Below are 22806 nucleotides of genomic sequence, written 5' to 3'. Positions count from 1 at the left end.
ATTCAATCTAAATATGCGCATACAATAAAATTTAAGAATTACGGTGGTATATGATTTAAATATCAGACTATGTGAATTCGTTATTTAGCCATTATGTTATTTAGCAGCTTGTATATCTTATTCTTTGATATACGCATATGCTCTCCTAAATTATAATTTAAATCCACTATTGATTAAACTAATAACAACAACGCTGTGAATCCTTTTCAAACCGATTCAGAATTATTTAAAGTTACAGGCATGTCTTAAAATTGCTAAGGTTGATGAAAATCTTACTTCGAAATGTGATCTTAATCGATCTTGCTAAACTCAGTATCCATTTTATCCTCAATAGCATCACTATATTTTCGTATAATAGACAATAATCTATTGTCTAATGACGTTTATAGAACATTAACAATATTTCCATAGATTAGTATTCACTTAGACTCAGTTTTCTATTTATATCTGGATTCAACAGTATTAATACACTTATAATCCCTTAATGGTAACCGATATTAAAAGTAAAAGAACATATTTATTACGTCATATCTCTGCTAAGTAGAATACCAATTAACCTATTGCATTTCACTTTCAATTGTAACATCCCATAAATTAAAATTAATCTATTGTCTTTTAGCATAGATCATAAAGGTAAATCTGAACTTAATTTATTACAATTTATACTATGGCGCGTACTAACCCATATTAATGCAACACGTATGGATTGATAGATTTGCTATTTATGCTTATCTTAGTTATTTCCGCTATATACGAGTATCGTGTAACAAATCATAAATTCCTAGTACCTTGATTAAAGCATGAATATACGGCTACATTAGTAAAGTTAGCAAGATAACTAGTCCATTCTAGTTTTGTGCTCACAATAGATTTTATCCAATAGTCATGAACCAATCTTTTACGATTAAGTGATAACTTCTGATTCATTCACTCGTTATCGATAGTAACACAATTTAGCTAAAGTGAATTTATTTACAGTAAGATCCGATATTATTCAATCCAGCTATAGGTATTCTGGTAATTAAAGAAAAATTTTACTTTCAGTTTAAAATACCTAGCAAGGAAATCATTCAAGTAGATTGAACCTGCATCTAAATTATTCCTAAGCTGTGATATTATTTTGAGCCATACATACCCATCTTTTTATTGATTCTTACAGTGTATTTTGCTTTCATTAAATGCAAATAAAAGACAGATTAGAAGCTTAATTCTCCGCTAATGGTGATAAACTATCATATTCGTATATCATATTAATGGCAGTCCTATTGTCTTTTTATTACCTAATGTGCAACAAAGTATTTCAGATCTTAGCCTCAATATCTTTGCCAATACATAAAACATAATTGATAGCTAGGATGGATAATTCTTAGTTCTCTCATGATATTGTAACTTTCAGTACTCAATTATTCAGGTCAATCTGCTAGTTAACTGAGAGTACTGTAAGAATATTGATATTGAAAGATTATTTCATTGCTAATTTGTTTATTATATACGAGTATGTCATTATAATTAAAATAAAATTGTAATCTCCTATAAGTATAAGAGTTATTTAGACCATTCATTGATTTAAGCGGAAGTTTCACCTTTAGAATAACAATTACTGCCTGATACTTAACAGGAGTCGTAAATTTATGCTTTATTTTCTATAGAAACATATGTTGCTATGATTTTTGAACGTGCCGATATTTAAAAATTTCGTTGTTCCTAAATTACCGTATCTGTAGGACCGTATACTGTAGATTTAATCCTAATCATCTTTTGTTGCTGGATTAGTCAAATAAATGTGATTACTCCCTAATAATTTTACATGATCAGACTATTGAGCTACTCAGACTATCCATTCTTGCATAAATTTTCAATACGATCATTCTATATAATAGCCATTATTTAATAAATTCGCAAATGCACGTAAGTTATTTCAATATCAAAACGAATACCTTTATCAATATTTAGATAACGTACGGTTAGGCAACGCAGTTAATATATACATGTGTCATTTTCATTTAAAGTAACATAACAAACTACGTAAGATAACCACCATGTATTTATACTTGTTTCTCGTAAAAACAATATAAGTTAGGCTTAATCCACTAATTTTATTTGTAATTCTGATTTTATCGGACGATGCCACTACCATGATCGTCAAATCAGTAAAATCGCCAGAGAAAACGCCATCACCAAGTCAGTCTTCGAAAACATCTGATCAAAGGTAACTAACATAGATTATCATGTTAATCTTAAAATACCTAGCACCGTTTAATCAAATCTATGAGCATGCAATTTGAAAATTCTTTGACTGGATGGGTATAATAAGTCATGAACATGATCATATAAAAGTTGACAAAGAATATTATCGTAACAAATATTCTGTTGTATTATTATCTTGACTTTAGCAAGAATTTACTTCGTATGAAATCAAAAAATTCGTTAATATTTTTGATTAAGATACGGTACGCATATATTTACGAATTTAAAAATCTAAGTGAGAGAAGTACAACATCAAATCATATATAGCACTATCACTGTTCATGCTCGCTTGTCTTCAATTTATGGTAGTATTACAATGCCAAAGCAATAACAAATCAATTTCGATATAATTTTTCCTCCAGATCGAGAGTAGATCAGACTCATCTGAATCGATAACTGAATTAGATTTTAAAAGCAATGGAAACATTAATATTACTATATTTACCCTATGTTTACCGAATATACAGTGAAAACAATCAATATAATACGATTCTGTAGTGAACAATGATAACTAGGGTATTTTTATACATACACCAACCTATGTAATTTTTAATAATGTAGGAATGTAGTAAAGCAAAGTCTCAAAGTTCATAATTAATCCAATTAATTGGATTTTAAAGCCGAACTGAGTTTTATTACAATAAAATTCAAACTGTATTAATATCTATGAACTAAGGTTAATAAGAACTCTCGACTTACTCGGTGTATCCGTCTATAAACTCCATAGTGTATGACCTATTAAGTCACAGTAGCAACATTATTGTCAAGCCTAATATATGAGTATACGGTCAGGCTTACTTGCGTTCCCAATGATCTTTTTAAACTACGTAACCACTGTATTCTATTGCAGCGCAGATTAGTGATTACGATATCAAATAAGAATTTAACCTTAATGTTAAGCCTAACGGCAATACAACGTATAATATTGAATAAGTACCGTAATTGTTGTACTGTTCGAATGCTACTTCTATAATTTACTATCAGATTGCAATAACTATTGCAAAGTAATACGATTGGATTAGAGACAAATTGATTGGTTCAGCTAGCAGTCATATGACAATACAAGATCGGCAATTAAAATCGCTTTGATCTGCTAATAACTCGAAGATTAATGACATTACGATATTACCGCAACAAGACCATAAGCACGTATGCAGTATCATATTTTAGTTCCATCATGGCTGCAATAATAACTTCAAAATTAGGAGCCATACGGCAATTTCGGATAGTAATTTAAATTGTTCATTAACTTTAAAGATGCTATGATACTACTAGATCATGAATATATATCTTCTTTTCAAGAATAATTTATGAAAACGATCGACGATTGATTAGAAATGCAATAGTCGAAAAAATTTACAAATCTAAGATCATAATTTCACCGTAAAACCAGATCAGAGTAAATGATGTTGTAATGATCGAATGTTAGTCTCCTGCTATTACTATTGGTTCGCCTACGTAACCCCAAATTTGCGTTAACAAAAATGCAGTAATTCCCTAATGTGACACAGTCTTATACCGAAAAAAGTACAAGTACGCCGTCTCATCCTATTAGCTGCCCTACTGTACTACTACAATTAGCTGAAATCATTACAGATGTTCTATTTATTAATCTACTAGCTGTAGATAACTATGTTGTAGAATTATTTCATAAAAACGAAACTTTACGTGCTGCATTATTTAAATCAGGATTCACCCTAATTCGGTTTGCTTCTCATACCTTCGAAAGGAAATAGAAACAAAATAGATGAAAGGAGATGCGTCTTGTTACTATCGAAGTAATTTATGTTTCGTATTTCCATACTAACGATAGCTGAAAATTTTAGCCAATTAGAGCTATGGATATCTTATGCCTATGCGACAAGACACAATAAGAGCTGTTCATTTATTCATAAGCTCTAATACCTACGTATTTAAGTTTTCTTTACTTGTTAATTGAGGACTTGTCAGTGAGTAAACAGGCGAGTATGTTCTCATCGGCTAGCTACAGCTATGACTTTCCAAACTTTAAGACAATCAAGTATTAACAAGTTAACTTAAACTTTATTATTTCTTAACTAATTAAAAATTTTTCAATTTCACTTTAATCCGTGTATCAATGTAACAATCTATTTGCAGTTGAGCAAATTACTTCTCATATTCATTATCTATTCATGTTGATAAAGACTATCGACAGTATTTTACTTCTATTTATTTACGCTAGTCCTTTTAATTGTTTATAGTCCTTTTCTTATAAAACTATAGCGTGATAATACAATCCCTTATCACTCGACGCTATTATATTTAGCTTATCTACAATCGGTTTAATCTATATGATGCATTGATCGTTGTTAGATTATATTAGATTGAAAAACAAAAAAAGTCATATATAAGAACAACAATTATTTTTATTATCCAACACAATCAGTCATCCTTCCATTTCGTAGACACAAAGAATAATGATTCAACACTAAAATCCTATCATCAATCCTATTCTACAGCTCGTAAGTCGGTCTGAGTAGAATATAGTAGAGGTTTAATTTAGAATTTCTTATGTTTTTCAAACTAGTTTACAATTTTGGGACTGGGAAAAAGCACAGTATAAAACATCTAAACGTCAAGGATTCTATTAGTTACCATTATAACGATTCATTATTCTAAGTTTGAACTCATTTTATCTATATATCTCTATATAGTAAAGCAAAAACCTATGCAATTTATTGATATATTAAAGAAGGACGATAAATATTCCATTAACTATTTCTATTGCCTTTAGTTATGTGACTAATTGAATTATTTCCAGCAAAATTAAAATTTTTGCCCATTTATTTAGGAGCAAAAAGAATTTTAGACAAAGATATGTTAATTTATATTATTGAAATTAATTCTAATTTATGAATTACCGATTTATGTTCTTTTTTTAATCGTCCTTTCGCTTCTGTAAAAATCTAAATATTAGCCAGCATTGGTTAATACATTTACCAACATTCTTTTATAAGTAGGAAATCTTTCAGAGTTTATAAAGTTCAGCATGACTAGAGTTATAGAAACCTACTTTTATATCAATGTTATAATCTTATTAAAAGAGTTGTGTATTTCAAATACAAGTTGGAAATATTAATTGGGACTAAATGGAACTTTTATCCTTCACAAACTTTTATTTTATCACGACCTTCGATACTAAGAATAAACTATGAGTAAATGCATCTTTTAATAACCAATTTAATTCGCCTATCGTAGAGTTGGAATTAGAGCGCAGAGGAATAATTGCTATTAAAATTAAAATTAACTTTAATCAGATTATGTAAGTAAGAAACAATTTAAGAACACTTAGCGAAAGGTGTACACTTTATGAGAAACCCAAGTATTAGTAATTGATGTACAGTTATGATCAATATTCTAAGGATTGGCAATAGATGCAGCGTATTCTATGCATTATACGTATATCATATTCCAAAATTTATACAATAAAACTGAAGGAGGCATCAATATTGCTACAGTATCGTCTTTTGAATTTACTGTTCCTCTTTGAAAAAAGTTTAATGGCCAAAACATCAGCTAGCTAATAACTATTTGAAATGTTAATACAACAAATTCGGCTAATATTAATTCGATCTTTTATCAAGCAATCGAGTCTTTAAACGTACCGTAAATGATTATAACATAGTCATTCATCGATCAAACTCTTCTACTTTTATCGTTCGAAGATCAAATTTATGTTCCTATTCCTTTTCCGCTTAAAATACGGTAGCATGTCAGTAATCTAGATGCATGATCAGCGTAGTAAATGATTCACTTATTCTTCATTTTTTATGATCATTCTATACGTATCTTGTTTACATTTTTTTACGCTTTTCATTGCGTTTTACCCGCATTTTTTTTTATATTCACAAAAAGTTGTTGGTTTGTTACTAAGTTATTATATATAGTAGCTTCCATCGTAGTTTATGGATTTATAATTACTGACTATCGCAAGAGGTACTGTATTTATATTGTAGTATATCGGTTATAATATCCACTTTTAAGGTATTCATTTTATTCTGATTTATCTTACTCTTACAAGGACTTCTTGCTAAATTGAGAACTTTAGAACTCCCTGTAAATCATTAATTTTACCATGATACTATTAGGATAATTATGATGGCATAGCTAAACTCTTTACTTAATAATAGAATTATATATTTCAAGGAAATATCCATCATTTAACAGTAATGATATAACGTTAGCGTTAACGCTCTTGCAAAATTAATAATTCTATCATACTGTTATGGTGTAAGATAATCTATCTCCTAGTTGAATGCAAAGTCTTGATCAATTTTTGCTACTATCTAGTATCATAATAAAAGAACGAAATCTTTTCCTTGTCCTCATCTGTTAACCTAAGAATGATCTGCTAAACAGTTAAAATCAAAATAACAGCTTTCAAACTGAGTAATATCCATTTCTTATCGAAGTAAAGAAAAGTAATACTGAACTCTATTCTCTTTCCATAGTACCTTAAAAATGATAATAATGCAGCATTAGTAATAGATAATAGAGTAAAGATTTCTATCGAAATTTGTCAATTAATTCATTTCTTAAGTATCGAACAAAGCACTATTATAAATTTTATAGCGTCCTTGAACATATGCTCTGATCTAATCGTGTATCATTATTGACTGATACATTACATCGTTTTGCAATCGAACATTTACTCTTCTTTAAACTTGTAAGGCCGTATGGTGCGTTTTGCTTTCATTTAGAAATCATATGCTATAAATTTTAATTCTTTATCGATACGATGTGCCTCCACATAAGAGTGAAAGGCTTCGTTTTTAATACCACATAAAAATATAAAATTGCCGCAGTTTTCTTAGGAGTACATTACCGATCCAGTTCTATTCATAAGTTAACTCGAACCCAAAAGATGAAATACAGTCGAAAAACAGTAAGGTTAAGATCGTGAATGCATCATATTACTTTTTATCAGTGGATCCATTAGTCATGGGACACTCGTTATTATTAGTTTGTCTTAACATTTAAGATTAAGATTAAGACATAAATTTTGACCATATCAATTCTTGGATTAAACCTGTTTCGGTGTCCTAACTCATGATCAAAGGATTCGAGGAAGAGATATCCGGTTACGGTTATGTATATTTACAACAATAAAGTAATTCAAAATTTAAAAATTTTTTGGGCATTACCATCAACAGTGCGTCAATGCGAGAAAGCTACTGTCTGAGATATTTTAATCTAATTAATCTATTTCTACAATAAGCGGATATAAGATAAAGGTTGTTTTTCTTGATTCATATAATACGTAGATGTATCTATTTTACGATACTGGTAATTGGCCGTAAAACCAATACGCTATTGAAACTTTGATTACATTTACAGTACTTGTTCACATGAGGGAGTTAACTTTCTTTCTACCTAAATTTGAGTTGTTACTTATATTGCTACACTATCATAAATTTTCGTGGATAATCCTTTGACTGATACAGCATCTGTTAACGAGAAGTCTCTAATGAAACAGACCTTGGATACCAGTACCGTATCCGAAATTGAAGAGATCCTCCATTTAGTACAACAATATAATATTTCATTAGTCGTAGAATGGCTGATTTTCATTTTTAGTTATTAAAGGCTATAATATCCAGGCAGATCTTCAATGGCTATGTGTAAAAGGAATATCCTACGTGTACATAATCAATTTCAAACGATTCCATGAGAAATATTACTTAATTTATTGGATACTACTTTAACCGATAGGAAAAAGAAAACGGCAAAGCCTTCTGGGATAATTGCTAATAACCTTACTAAGTTTGATGGTTTCAGAAATGAATACTAGTCATTAAGACCAGCGTACCTAGATAATTTATCAACTCCGCCAAGCACTTCTATTTTTTAGAATCCCTGTGCCTGTTATTTCAAACGAAAATATGCTTATATGACTTAGTGAATCAATAATGTTATTAAATCTCATTATAATATCAGATTATTGAGCATACCTATTATGGACGATCTATCATCCTATAATCCCGAATACGTTACTGCAATTATCGCGTGCCAATATTTCTTTTAAATTAATTTCTATCGAAGCTATTCGTAATAAAATTCTCATATATTAAGCTTCTTGTCAAGCGAAATCGTTGTTACCCCTCATGTTTCAATTTATCGATATCTATTCTCAGTTTATGGTCTTGTCATAATTTAAACTCTGCGATATGGAAAAGTGCAGTAAAAGTCTATAAGTAAATACTGACTGAAACGCTCTTTTACTAAATGTTAAGCACACACAGCAAAGTAACATGAAGATAGAACTGTTATTAGCATAGACACATCTACAACTTTTCAAAACTTAACTCAAAATGTTCCTGTTTATACAGGAGCTGTCTAATTTATTATCAACAATAGCATTATTATTATGCCTTGCTAGGAGAGACATCTCCAAATGAGATGTTCCTTATATTACATAGCTTTTCTATCAGTAAATATTTTTAACCTATTATTACTCATTCTTAATCTTAATCCAAGCATTTATATTATCTAGTTCAACTATCATTAGCTAGAACTTGAATCATCTTACTACTATCTATATACACACAATAACAATCAATATCAAATACGTAATAAACTATTACAAATAATATTCACGTAAAAGCATTACTTATCTTACCTAGCACTGCAAGTATGGATATTTTCCATGTTAGCTACTACTGTATTATTAGACCATCATAACGGTAAGGTGATACCGTAACAGTTTTATATCAGCGCAGACAAACCAACGCTAATATCAAGTACAGCCAAGACAAGTAAAATTCTCCGTAAAAATCTACTACAATCGGAAATAACCACATTCTTAACATAATATTTTCTATCAAATGAAATCATCGATAGCTTTTCTAATTTGTTCTAAACTCTAATTGTGATTATCCTTCATTATCATTATGTGGTATCTAGTGCAAGAAGCATGTTTATATGTCAGCGTAAATGGTATCTTATAATGATATTGTGACTAAAGTATACTCGTACATGGAGGATAGAGCACAATAACTGTATTGATATTCAGCGTGGAATATCTAGTCGTATCTAAATAATATTACTTCATGGCAAACGGAATAATAGCTTCACTCTTGACTTACTTTTATAGAAATAGTTTCATTTGTCCTTATTTCTTGTAGTAGGAAATCGGATAACTACTTAGTAACATCAACTGGTATTTTATCTATGCGTATCTTTCATGTCTATTTTTTAAATATTCCTCTATTGTCATCGAAACTAGACTGACTATTTCTGTTTCTACATTTAAAAGAAGATAGGATGATATCATAGCTAATAATATTCCATAATTGACAAATTAATATGTGAATTAAATAGAACTAAACTGTTTTCTTTTTATTTATCTTACTAAATATCTAATAACTGTTTTTCCAATAGTGGGAATAAATTCACCCAGTCAATACTATTACTTGAACATACACTAGCGGTCATAAATTGCTCTTGTAATTAACCATCATTTGATTTAGAAACATATTCACATATTACTATCTGCTTTTTTCAGTTATGCGGTCCATAATACCAAAGTATTCAACAAAGCATGTAGTAAATTCCTCGCATTCTTCTTAATTGATGTTACTTTTGGTGATAATTTTATCCTTTGCAACTATTTTTATTTCATTTTTATCGGAACTTTCGCTTGTTTGCAGATACCGACAGTGTCATAAAGCTTTGAATACTATTTATTAAATAAGTGTTTAATAGCACTTGAATCTTTAACACTCTTTACCCTTTTTCACTGTAACTGAAAGAAATTACAAAAGTTGATGTATCCTCGTATTAATGGCTTCAATGATTGTCTTGTTAGAATTATACGTCTCTGATATTAATCGGACCTATAACGCTTTAAAGTAGATATTAACTCGTATTACCGCGGGATAAGCTTATCGCTGAATATATTACCATGTGTAAGATCATTCCCTTTTAGACGATATAATATACCAGTTAACAATATTAGTATTTATAACCTTAACGTAATCGATCTTAACCAAGGATAAATTTCCATTCTTTCTTTTACATTAATCCGTATTTACTGAATAAGAGTTTATAAAATATTGGCAACGTTTGAGTTAACTGGTAATTTGTACCGTTAATATTTTTAACTCCTTCACTGAGGATTGGTTTCAATTATTTACTCTTACCTAAAAATTGATAACCTATATCTGCGAGATATAGACTTTAACATGTTGGATAAAGTACGTAAATTAACAAGTAATTCTATAAACTTAACTCGATCAATCCCTATCATTTTTGTTACTGCATGAAATTTTATATGTTTATCGATCAAGCATAGAATCATTAAGCTCAATATTTAAGTTAGTAACCAATGTAACGTTTTAAGTTAATCAATTCCATTAGCTAAAGGTCTATATCCTTTCTTTTTGCTTTAAAAGATTTTATCCTCTCATATTGAAGTTATATAGTACGTACATACCTATCTGATTAACCTTTAAGCTTATTGTAATATCACAATGACAAGACTTTATCTATAGCCGGATTATACATAAACTATCGGTCCAATCATCTATACCTTAATATAATTTTTACATTTCTGTTTCATACTAATTCAACGCTAATTAACTTAACATAGGATTTACTTAATTAGGCTTCCCATTATCACTTTTAAATCACATAAATAGTTTCTTTAGTGTAATGCCAATTATTAACGATCAAATTAATTTTATCCATCTAATTTCATTTGCTCCATTATTAATATTAATCAGTTTTGAGATTTCAATCTGTTTAGTGATGTAAATATCTATATATAGAAGATAGGATAAACTCTTTCTAACAGAAATTTCCTTTATAACTAATCACACTTACTACTATGGACTGAGACGTAAGAGCTCGTAACTAAGATTCCCATTCTATTGAATATTTGGTAACTATTATTTGCTATTGTGATGTTGTAATGTTTTGATAAATTCTCGATCAGGTAATGGTATTTCAATAGTCTTCATTAAACAATATTCGAAGCCTTCTTGCTCTACTGCATTGGGAATCACGGACATGTTTCTTAAGTTAACATCCCAAAATATTCACTATTTATTAAGCAAACTAAATTCTATAATTTATGTTATCTCCTCGTTAGCTTTTCATTGACAATTATTATATCTGTAAGCTTGATTACCTGATATAATTTACTTCGATGTTCGCTATCATACGCAATTTTATCACCTTTACTGATAGTATGTGATGGTTGTACCTTTAGAGTTTCCATCAATTTGTTTAAACATAAATTAATTATGAATCAGTTACAAAATCGATGATAAAGATGCTTTATTTGAAGATAATGTCCACCGGTCTTAATTATTATTAAATTCAAAGTAATGTTGTGGCCAAAACATTAATAAAATCCCAGCACCAAGTACTGTGATTTAAATTAATTAAGAGTACCCCTTTGATTAACTAACTTAACTGACAAATTAGATGAAAAAGATGGGATAATCTGATAGCCTTGAGGCTAGATTCAAATTTGACAAACATCATCGTCATGCCACAGATCAATGATAGCAATCTTTCTTTCGACATAAAATCTTCTACGTTATTCTTCATCATATGCTTTCTGCATAAAAACCCTCCCACCGTTCTTATCTTACAGTTTACTATTCATTTTTCTATATAAATATTCTAAAAATCGTAATTCTTTTAAGAAGACCTCTTAATTATAACTTCATAAAGTTTAGTCCACCGTCCCCAATCATTAACTTAAAATCACTATTTTACCCATAAATCTTCTTTTATCCTTTTCACTTGTCGACGAGAAGCATTTTATGTTATTATCACTATAAGTTACCAGCCATTATTTGAATAACCTAAAAAGTACATAAAAGCATTACTTTGCCTATAAAAATCAAAATACCTTAAAGTTATCCATTATAATAAATTCAATGTCTGGTTCAGTGCATACATAACCCAAACCAGCAATTCCTGAAAGGTTCTTCTGGATGTTAAGTTAACATCAATTGAAGAATGGTTTTACGTGTCAAATCATTTATTCTAATTTCAATATCTGCAATCCTAGAAGTTAATTATGAGAAATTTATATAATCTTTACACTTACTGGGAAAATCAAATTTTGGAATATCATCATCTATTTATGTTTATAAAGATCATGGCAAACTAAGAATTTGTTAATATGAGATCTTAGCCACTGTTGCCCTTAGGATTTAAAACGGTATAAAGTAAATATGGGTGTCTGATTTTCATATTTGGTTGACATTTTTCCACTAGTTATAGAAATTTAGCTGAAGAATTTACGAAGCGTTCCACTAGCGTTGATTACTCGTCAAGTATGTCAAATAATTCATTAATCCTTCGTAAGAAAAACAACTCGTCATTATCTATGGCTTCGGATGACAACGACAAAGTATGGAATCGTAATCATACAGAAGAAAAAGCAAGAAATAGTTTAAGCCAATCATCTTCTTTCGATAGCCATGAACACACTAACGTCGATAGTGGTCCTAGCTTAAGCAGCAGTAGTAGCGCAGGGAGCATAAACACTTGTCTTCGTGCTGAAGGAGTTAATGTAACAGGATCAACTAGCGATAATCATAATAGTTGTGTAACCGCTGAAAAAAACAAAGGATCTCAAATTCCAGGTAAGAAATTAACATTGTGTATTCATATTGCATCATAAAATTTACTGGTAGCATACTGGATATATTTGCTATATACATAGATTGGTAGGGATACCATAATAAATGGAACAAATTAGCATATATATAAATATGGTTATCGGTATTGAGAACCAGTTGCAGCAAAAATTATTTATTTATAAAGGATTAAAGTGTTCTAAGTAGTTTAAAACTGATTTGCTATCAGCTATCACATTACAACTGCTACAGTTGAGATTATTCTTAAACGTTTAAACTATTTTTAATTAATTTAAAAATTGATTTACGAACATTTGCAATTGCGTGTGTTACTGTTTATATCTAGAAGTAATTAAAATTAATACACATATTTCAATCTAGATAAAAGTGTGTATGATCATTACAACAACAATATGGGAATTATCGATGGAACTATGTCGTTGCAACGATATCAACGTATAGCCGATATAGGTGTTAACCCAAATTTCTTTTCATCAGATCACTACAGTAAGTTCGTTCTTAGCTCTTAATTCCTATATAAAAGTGGTATATCCTTCTTTATCCATACAAATATATTATAAAATGTTTTGTGATCTTTAATATAATCACTTCGACAAATTGGCTTTAACGATTGTTTGTATGGCTAAATACAGTGCCATCCATAATGCTGAAGTATTATAGTTATATGTCAAGTAAAGAAAGGATATGTAAAACTTACTAAAAACAAATATTCTTATTCTATAGATGTATTATTACATTATACCTTATCATAAAATAAATTTAAATTATTTTTATTAACAGAGAAACTATCAAGAACTACAAGTGGTCAGAGCAGAAAAAGTAGTGGTAGTATAGAAGGACATTATCAACTTGAACAACAAAATACTGAAAGTGATTTCAATCGTCTTCGGCTACAACTTCCTGATATGAAATCTAAACCTGTTGTACCACCTCGATATTCTGATAACAACCAATCTATGGACTACAATTCAGATTCCGATATTGCAGCTCACATGCGTCGCCGAAAATTTGCCATTGATCATCATATTAGTAATAAAAATGATTATCTTCAGCATTTGCCTACTAAACAAGAAGAAAATAACTTCCTTAGGCAACATAGACCGTCACTAAAATTAAAAGAACATCCTAGTCATTATATTGCTGTATCTCGTGACGATGAAATGCTCAATCATGCTACAGCAGGTGCTAAAAAACCTTCGTACGAAGAACATATTCATCAACAAGGTAATTTTAAATCTGATAACATTCAATCGTTTGGCTACTTTTGAAGCGTAAGTGATTCAAAGTATTTTAAGTATTTAACACACTGTAAAGCTTATAGTTGGGATTATTATCACTGTTAAAATGAATAGCAAGGTATAATCCATCTTGTTATGGGTATATTAATACGTAGAATAAATAAAAGTAATACGTGGTGTTATTTACCACTAAATATCTATAATAAATTTAATAGTAAATCGATCTATTCGCAACTATTTTACTTAAATAGGATCTGAAAAATTGCATAAGTCGCACAGCACTAACAAAATGACCTCAAATAATGTCATTTCTCCTAATTCGGGTGGCTATGTTTCCGATAGCGGACCTGCGTATTACGATGATACTAAGAAAAGAGCAAATTCAAGAAAATTGATTACAGAAAAACGGGAAACCGCTAATCAATCCAAACAACAGATAGGATCGGCAAATACTAGCGATTATATCGATCTATTACGACATAGCAGCAAAAATAATCCTCAAAATCATGCAGGTGATCGTCAAGTAAAAGATAAAAGCAATTATATTGATCGGACTTCGCTGCCAGTCAAAAAGTTATCTAAACCGGAAAAATCACCAGTAGCAGTCCCATCGAATAATGATAGCCAAGTTAGTCCGCGGATTAAATTAAAAGGGGACAATGGTAAAAAAAAAGTGATACAGCAAGAAAACGAATCTGGAATCAGCAAGAGGCCTCAAAAATTAATAAAAGACAATAGTCATCCACGGAAAAAATTTAATAAAAAACATGCAGAAATGAATAAATTTTTAAGAAATTTAAACTTAGTCCGTAGTCGACTAATAAGATCAGCTAGTGATAGTACACTTAATAGCCCAATAGTGCTACAAATTACTAAATTTCAATCCAAATCTGACCTTAATGACTCGTTTAAAACGCATTTACATAAAAGTCTTAGTGATAGTGCTCTCTACAATCGCTGTAATAGAAAAAAAAATCACGGTTATACAATCAACTACAAATCGATTCTATCATCGGGTATTCCAGTTAAGACAATATTAAGTCCATATGTAGTGACAAGTAATAAAAAAGCTGCTTCTCATGTTTCACAAACAAGTATTAATTGGTCTCTAGAACCTAACAATCGAAAAGGTGAGTAGATCTGATAAAGTTTAGAAAGTATGTGAACTTAATTAAATTTTATTTTATTTCATCACGTTATCATACGTGACTGAATTACTTATGAGAACTATGAGCTTTCTATCTTATTCAATTTATTTAATATAATTATAAATATCTATGCAAGGAGCTACAACACCAGGAGTAAAATCATTTCTTAACGTAAGTTTACTCTGGATAAAAAGTGTTCTTTAACTACTATAAATATACATTACCGTTAATAATACTCAGGTTAATTTATTTTTAATTAATAATTTTGGCGTAATATGTATTTCAATTGACGGATTTAAAACAGGTAGAAGAAGTCCTAGAGGAATTTAAAAACTCAGAAAGAACAATTTATGAATTGAAGCATAAATTGAATAATAATGTAAGTTTGTCTAGAAACCTTAGATACACATACTACTAAAACATCATAGATAAATTTATTACTCGTAATTACTGTAATGAAGCATCCAATAACGTTGATTTATCAGAATCAATAAAAATTCTGTGACTAGCTGAATACATGTTACGGTGTTACCTTACCGTTAGGATAGTTTAATAGTGCAGTAGTAGTTAACATGGAAAATATCCATACTAGTAGTGTTAGGAGAGATAAGTAATGCCTTAACGTGGATATTATCCGTGATAGTTTACTACATGCTTGATATTGATTGCTATTATGTGTAGATAGTAGTAAGATGATTCAAATTCTAGCTGATGATAGTTGAACTAAACAACATAAATGCTTAGATTAAGTATGAGTAAGTGATTAAAAATATTTACAGATAGAAAAACTATGTTAGGAATATCTTAGTTTAAAATGTCTCTCCTAGTAAGGTGTAATAATAATATTGTTGTTATTTATAAATTAGACGGTTCCTATATAAACGGGAATATTTGAGTTGGATAGTGTAGTAAAAAGTTCTTGATATGTCTATGCGAATAAAAGTTCTATCTTTACGCTACTTTGCTGATGTGTGTTTAACGTTTAGTAAAAGAGCGTTTAAGTCAGTACTTACTCATAGACTTTTACTGTACGTTTCCTTGTCGTAGAGTTTAAATTGTGACAATACATAATATTAAACTATCAACTTGTTGAATTATTAGGTTTATGTTTTTCATGCCTTCCAAGACAATATTACGAAACTAAGTCACGATATAAAAGAATTGCGAGAAAAATTATACGAAAAGGTTCATTTGCAATGGAATCGATACTTATTTTGAAATAATGTTGATGAGTAGGAAGAAGTTTGAAACAATTAATCTTCTCTTAAAGTTATAATCGCTTCGCAAGAATAATTTTCGTTGTAATGTAAACGTAGCAGTATACTCGAATACTACATTTCTAATTTTCTGGATCAAAATAATCGTAACTCAATACATGTGCTGTATACTGTTCAGCAATATCTCACGAAGCAGTTATCTTACTAATTCTTGACATGACAACGTCAAGAACTTTTACAGAAGGTGACTTGCAATTGAAAATCAATGTTACGTTAAATTACAAACTCACCTCTTAAAACTTGGAGATGTATATCAAAACTTTAATTTAAAAGTTCTAGCGTAGAATCTTAATAGCCTCTAATATCTTTCCTCAACATTTATAGATATTATGCTATTTTGAGGAAAACTTATGTGTAACTACGGAATGCAGTTTAACTACTAATTTACTTACTTAATAGTAAATGATAAATCCATTCTTAATCCTCTAACTTCTCTGTTTGTGTTACTCCATTTTAGGATATTAAAATTATTGAGCTACAAGCCGGTTTAAGAGCTTATCAAAGTCAGCATGAAATTAATATTTCCAGTAAAAATTTGCTATCGCGACTTGGTAAAAGGAATACCGGTAGTGCTGGCAGTAACACAGACTCAGGATCTACAAGTATATTGGATGACTGTAATGTTCTCACTTAATAATTTAATGACACAACACACGAGCGTAGATTGTAATATTAGACTATTTTACTAAGAGAGAATAGTTGAATGTGACTTTTATAGAATTCCTTCCAGATGAAGACTTAAGAGAATAGATATTTGCTTATCTTAGGATACAGAGAACTAATTTTTTTAACTTGTCTAACCGTATAGTATTTATACCAAGAATATGTTTTAGTAATTGTAATACATGAGATGTGGTATTACGCGGCAACAATTCCTAGATGTTATCTGTAGATACGCATATACGCGTATACATCATTAGTATACAGCACTTGAGATAACATATGGACTATTCTTAGATTAAATCACAATAGCTGCAATATCTCTTTCTATTTGAGAATATAGCACTAGGATGATTAATACTGTAAATTTGAATATTTAAGCACTGAATAAAGCATTAAAGTTTGACGGGTGAGAATTTAATATCATGCCTTTCATTATTAGTTCAACTTGATCGAAGTGATACTGGTTCAATCGATGCTGGCCAGCTAACAGATGTGACTACTGATGACGAATCTGCCAAGAATAAGAAAAAGAAGAAATCCTGGATCGTAAGTACTCAGTATTTTTGGCTGTTGTGTGCACGAACAAAATATATCTTAAAAGCATAATAGGTGTATCTTGATCAAATATATGCAACAAATCCGATCCAACTTTTATACTTTTAAGCAACTGATATAATTTTCTTGGTTTTGATCTTGAAAATTCATCTTACAGGGTTTTAGATCATCGTTTGCGTCTAGAAAGAAATCTTCAGGTCGTAAAGATGATATATTTAATGCAGATATAGATGTAAGAGCTGATACGGATCCAAATTCGCCAAGAACGGCTACGGTTGGGCGATCTAAATCTACAAGAATGGATACTCCACCTAGTATAATAACTAAAAGTATAACGAACCAGGGGTCAACGGATAAAGAAGACATTCTGTAGGTCTATGTAAAATAATTAATGTAATTTATTATAGAGCTCCGAAATTAAAATAAATCATCTTAAGAAGATAAATATAGAGAAATCAAATCAATCCTAAAATCATTTGTAGTGATTCTTCAACATCGAAAGTAACAGACTTGGAATTAATCGATGAATTACGAACTGTCATCAAAACTAAAGACGTAAGTGTCCATTAATGTATACGCTGTAACTTGAATTAAGGTCATAACAATATTCTCGTTGCAATAATAATAATATCACTAAGGATTAATCATATGTTATTGAGTAATGTACACTTGTCTATTTCTTCTTTCTAAAGTAATAACCTACTGTATTTGCTTTACTTCGTAGATTGTTTGTTATCGCTTCGTTATATAGTCTATCTCATAAGCTCTTTGAATAATGATAGGACAGTAACTTAAAATTATAGTAAATCATACTAAAAAAATCTTCGGTAGCTGCTTTAGTGTCATAAGGTATAATATCTCGATTTCAAATTTTTGAGGATGATGTCTTATTCATCAGACATAACAATCACTGCCCTAGAATAACTAGGGTTTTGTAGTTTTGGTAGTGCATTTTTGCGTATGTATCTGAAATAACTCAATAATTCCTACGAGTAAGTGATCTAGCTCGAATTTACTCTTAATAAATTTAAATTTGTATAACAATGATGTTCTTGCGTTATTGTATTTGTATTACAACGTTTTACAAGAATAATGAAACTTTATTATAATAATTTATAGGAACGGCTCAATCGCTTACAAAGAGAAGCTGTTACTTCAAATTATCAATCACTTCAGTTAACTAAAATAGTGAAGGACTTGCAAGTAAGGCATTATTAAATAAATTAGTATGTGATATATTGAAAGAAATTTTGTATGATGTAGTATAGTATGGATAAATAACCGATTGCACTTTTAGTTTATAAGAGTAATTAGACAAGCCGATGTTTAAATTTATTTAATTAACATAGACTCAAATTCTACAACTACGTCTGGAAAACGAAAAGCTTAACTTTCAAGCTAATCTTTACTCGTTAAAGACGCCTGAAGCAGGCTCAGATGAATCTATCTCGTTCAGAGATGATATTGGCGTAGGACAAAGTATGTAAAGTAGATTCAAAGTAATGGAAACTTAAACTGATACAAGTAAGATGTTAATACTTGATATCTTGATCATATAGATAACAAATTAAACGCCAATGTAAAGTTAAATCAATTAGTGGTCAAGATATATGTTGGAAGTTCACCAGCATTGATACGGCTACTTATAAAGGTAGTGTTAAAATTCACTAGCAACTGTTTTGCGCTATGAAATCGATTTTTAATCCATGGTATTTTGATGTTATGATATTTCCAATTCCTGTGTGATATTATGAATCTTTATAATGCAATATGGGATTTTTAAGTAATTTTAAAATATTGCAGCTGCCACATAAAAATAGGAATGATATCACCATTGGATACCTGCAAATAACATCCAATACTCTATGGAGGAATGTCGATGAGAAATTGACTATTTTATTCAAAGTATGCATTGCTTTATTTCTAAAAGTATATCTTTACTTTATGAAAATTCGTTTACAATACTGAAATACCGAAGAAAATATTTAATTAAGTGCTATTTAGATTAATAATTATGACTTTGTGTACCGAAGTTGGTATACGAGTAAATACTTCATTTAGAAAGTTACAGGGATATTTCAATTCCGATACACTGTAATTTTTTGCTCATTCCTAACATGTAACATAATTACCACGAAAAATTGAACTTTAAGACGTAGTCTGTCCTAGCAATACGATGTCTTATTTACTATAGGTGTAGTAATATCCCTAACTTCCCAGGTAGAAATTATCCGTTCGAGATCTAGATCAATATACGTATTTATAAATACTTAATTATAAGAGAGGATCAAGTTAAAATATCAGTACAACTTGCAAGTTCTGAATAGTATTAATACAATATCTATCTCTTACTAGATTACATTTCATAAAATTATGAGAAATTGATCGAAATGTGTCAGAGTAACATAGATCAAAAATAAGACACTCATATGTAAATCAGAATTTGAAAATATATTTCATGTCGCTCTTCTACGATATATGAGAGCACTACTTATTTTAAGCGATGAATTTATGAATCATGTTCGGAATGATCATAGAAAGATCTTTTGATAAACATATTTACGATACGCATCTTGGTTGATATTGAATTCATAGAGACATTGCAGCCTAATTGATCCCGAGGGAGAGCTCGGTCTTTCAGCATCTAGCATCGAATGCTACGAAATAAATACTGTAAAGCGTTACATAGGTAAGATATGTAAGTTCTTGTAAATGAACAAGTAAAAATTAATGCCATTACTTCCTATGTTCATGATCAACTTAACAAATAGTATGTAGCTATTGCTGTTCTGCAATCGCGCTCTATTGTAGCCCTATTGTAGCTTATCTGAAATACAAAATTACAATAGAATAGTGTATACTGTTAGTGAGTGATTAATAAGTAAAGTGACTTCTTAATCCTATTATAATAATACAGAAAAACTGATTAATTTAATAGGAGATGAAGAGAATAAATCAATAAAACCTTTCCATTGTTCGAAAAAGAAAGACCGCGATATGCCGATGCTGATTTTAATCTATCTAAAAAGTGTTCAACTTGGTTTTACAGACTCTATAGTATATCAAACACTAATACCAAAATTTTATATTCAGGTACAATAGAGAAAATATTGATCGTTATGTTAGGTTAATTTCAGCTGCTGTAGGTCTTTTAACTAATAGAATTCCTTAACGAAATTGCTCTATCTTAGCCATAATAAATGTGTTAAAGAAAATTCGGTATCGACTTATGATAATATCATTAACTAGACGTATATAGTTTAAGTAAAGGCAATTTACTTATTTATCTTTACTAATGCAATAAATTTTATTTCCACATTTGCCCTAAGCGATAAAATAGTTACAGACACGAACAAAAAATCACAAATGCACATTTAGGATAACATGAAATATGAATGATCTGATTTAATTTACTTATTTTGTCTTTAGCGATATTTAGCATTGCTATTAGATAATCGCTTTGTCATAATTGATGGCGCTTCTGGGAGTATAAAAACGTTTCTTGCTTTTAAGCTAGCAGAATATTTAGTCCAAAGGTACGAAGGCAGTAAAATGAACACTTACTGTCTTATCATTTTATTTTGTTTCTTTGTACATACAGTATCACCTTTAAGATCATTAAGAATACGCTTTCAATAAGTGGTTACATTAGCTATTTATACGATTATAAAAAAATAAATGTTATTTTGCTACAGTCTAGAGGATATGCTTAGGTGTAATACAATAATTCTATCCGGCCCCTGATTAAAATTGTTGCATTCTTACGTTATCTTTTACTGATTTGAGTATCACTCTAGTTCGGATAAATTCAATATTCAAAATTTTTAATCTTTACATTGTAAATGTTTAAATTAATTGAATTGTTCGGATTCGATTGTTACACTTTCTAGTCAATTGTCTTCAACAGAGTGATACTTCTTAAAACAATTTATCTTAATATATTCATCTTTGCTCTTATTTTATCATCTTTTCATTGTAAAATATACTTGATAATACTTATATTAATATGACTAAAACCGATATTATCTTGTTATATACTAAAGATGTGACAAATCAGTTGAAAAAGGAATAGGTATCTTCAAAGTTACCAATAACGCTGAGGTAATATGGTATCAATTTGGTAAACGTCTGTTGTCTATAATATCATAATTTCTATTTTGTGTACTTTGTATACTGACTCTTTCTTTACTCCATACGAATGGGTGATAATGATATTCATAGAAATATTCGTATATTTGTTTTCATTTTACTGTCACAAACCAGTTCTATGCAAAGATAATGAAAAGCTAAATCTACAAATCTTCTCCCTAAACCACGTGTGAGCGTTAAAACTTGTCTAGGAAACCCTAGGTAGTACTGTACTCCTCTCTAATTCTACAGATCCTTAGTGATTTGTATACCTTTAACTCGATGTTGAGCACTAAAATTAAGAGCTAGCCTATTATACAGGATGCCGGGCTTATGTATCTTTCTATAGTAGCCAGTTTTGATTAGTATCAGTATTTCCCAAAATTCAGGTAATGAATTTATATCTATTTAACGCCCAATCAGTACGGTAATATTTAAAGACATAGGTATCCGATGACTAATAGAGGACAGTTAGATTACAGTTATTATTTTTTCTCATTTATAAAGTCATTCAAGTCATAATTGTAATTTACTGTAAGCTAATAACGATCACATATTATGCCACAAGGCAACTAAAAAGTATGTACTTTTTCGTAACCTAAATATGGCTATGTCACTAAACATCTCTAACTTTTCTTCTGTGAGGTAACACCTTAAAAAATTCGCTATTTGTTTTCATCAAACTTATGGTATCCTATAGTTATTTCTCCTTGAAGTAGAGATCTGGATAGATTCATTTTATGAACAATGGTCGATATCAGAGAGATCATTTTTATTTTTGACACTGATTAAAGTTCTATGATTTTTATATACAACTCTTGAAAATTGCGATACCTGATTTTATGAAATTGATTGTAGGACTTAATCAGTTACTTGAAGCAGCAACAGAGCAGCGGGTACTAGTCTACGT

General features: G+C 29.9%; 2 protein-coding genes across 2 annotated transcripts; both read left to right on the top strand.

Moving 5' to 3' along the window:
* Positions 1–12562: 12562 nt before the first annotated feature.
* Positions 12563–14155, top strand: TRIADDRAFT_54592 (uncharacterized protein; the record flags this gene model as incomplete). Its single annotated transcript, XM_002111014.1, has 3 exons — positions 12563–12872; positions 13248–13373; positions 13668–14155. 3 exons carry the CDS (start codon positions 12563–12565, stop codon positions 14153–14155), a joined length of 924 nt encoding a protein of 307 aa, XP_002111050.1.
* A 259-nt stretch (positions 14156–14414) lies between these two features.
* TRIADDRAFT_54591 (uncharacterized protein) lies at positions 14415–22799 on the top strand (the record flags this gene model as incomplete). The annotated part of the gene is made up of 16 exons (XM_002111013.1): positions 14415–15255; positions 15410–15444; positions 15578–15652; positions 16375–16458; positions 17008–17152; positions 17653–17759; positions 17926–18137; positions 18251–18323; positions 18888–18971; positions 19118–19247; positions 19328–19419; positions 20364–20457; positions 20686–20861; positions 21198–21304; positions 21812–21869; positions 22755–22799. The coding sequence occupies 16 exons, from the start codon at positions 14415–14417 to the stop codon at positions 22797–22799; spliced, it is 2358 nt and encodes a 785-aa protein (XP_002111049.1).
* Positions 22800–22806: the final 7 nt, after the last annotated feature.

Source organism: Trichoplax adhaerens, genomic scaffold (assembly GCF_000150275.1).
Source record: "Trichoplax adhaerens TRIADscaffold_3 genomic scaffold, whole genome shotgun sequence".
NCBI lineage: Eukaryota > Metazoa > Placozoa > Uniplacotomia > Trichoplacea > Trichoplacidae > Trichoplax > Trichoplax adhaerens.
The sequence above is the reverse complement of the archived record's forward strand: the minus strand, read 5'-3'. Positions and strand labels throughout refer to the sequence as shown.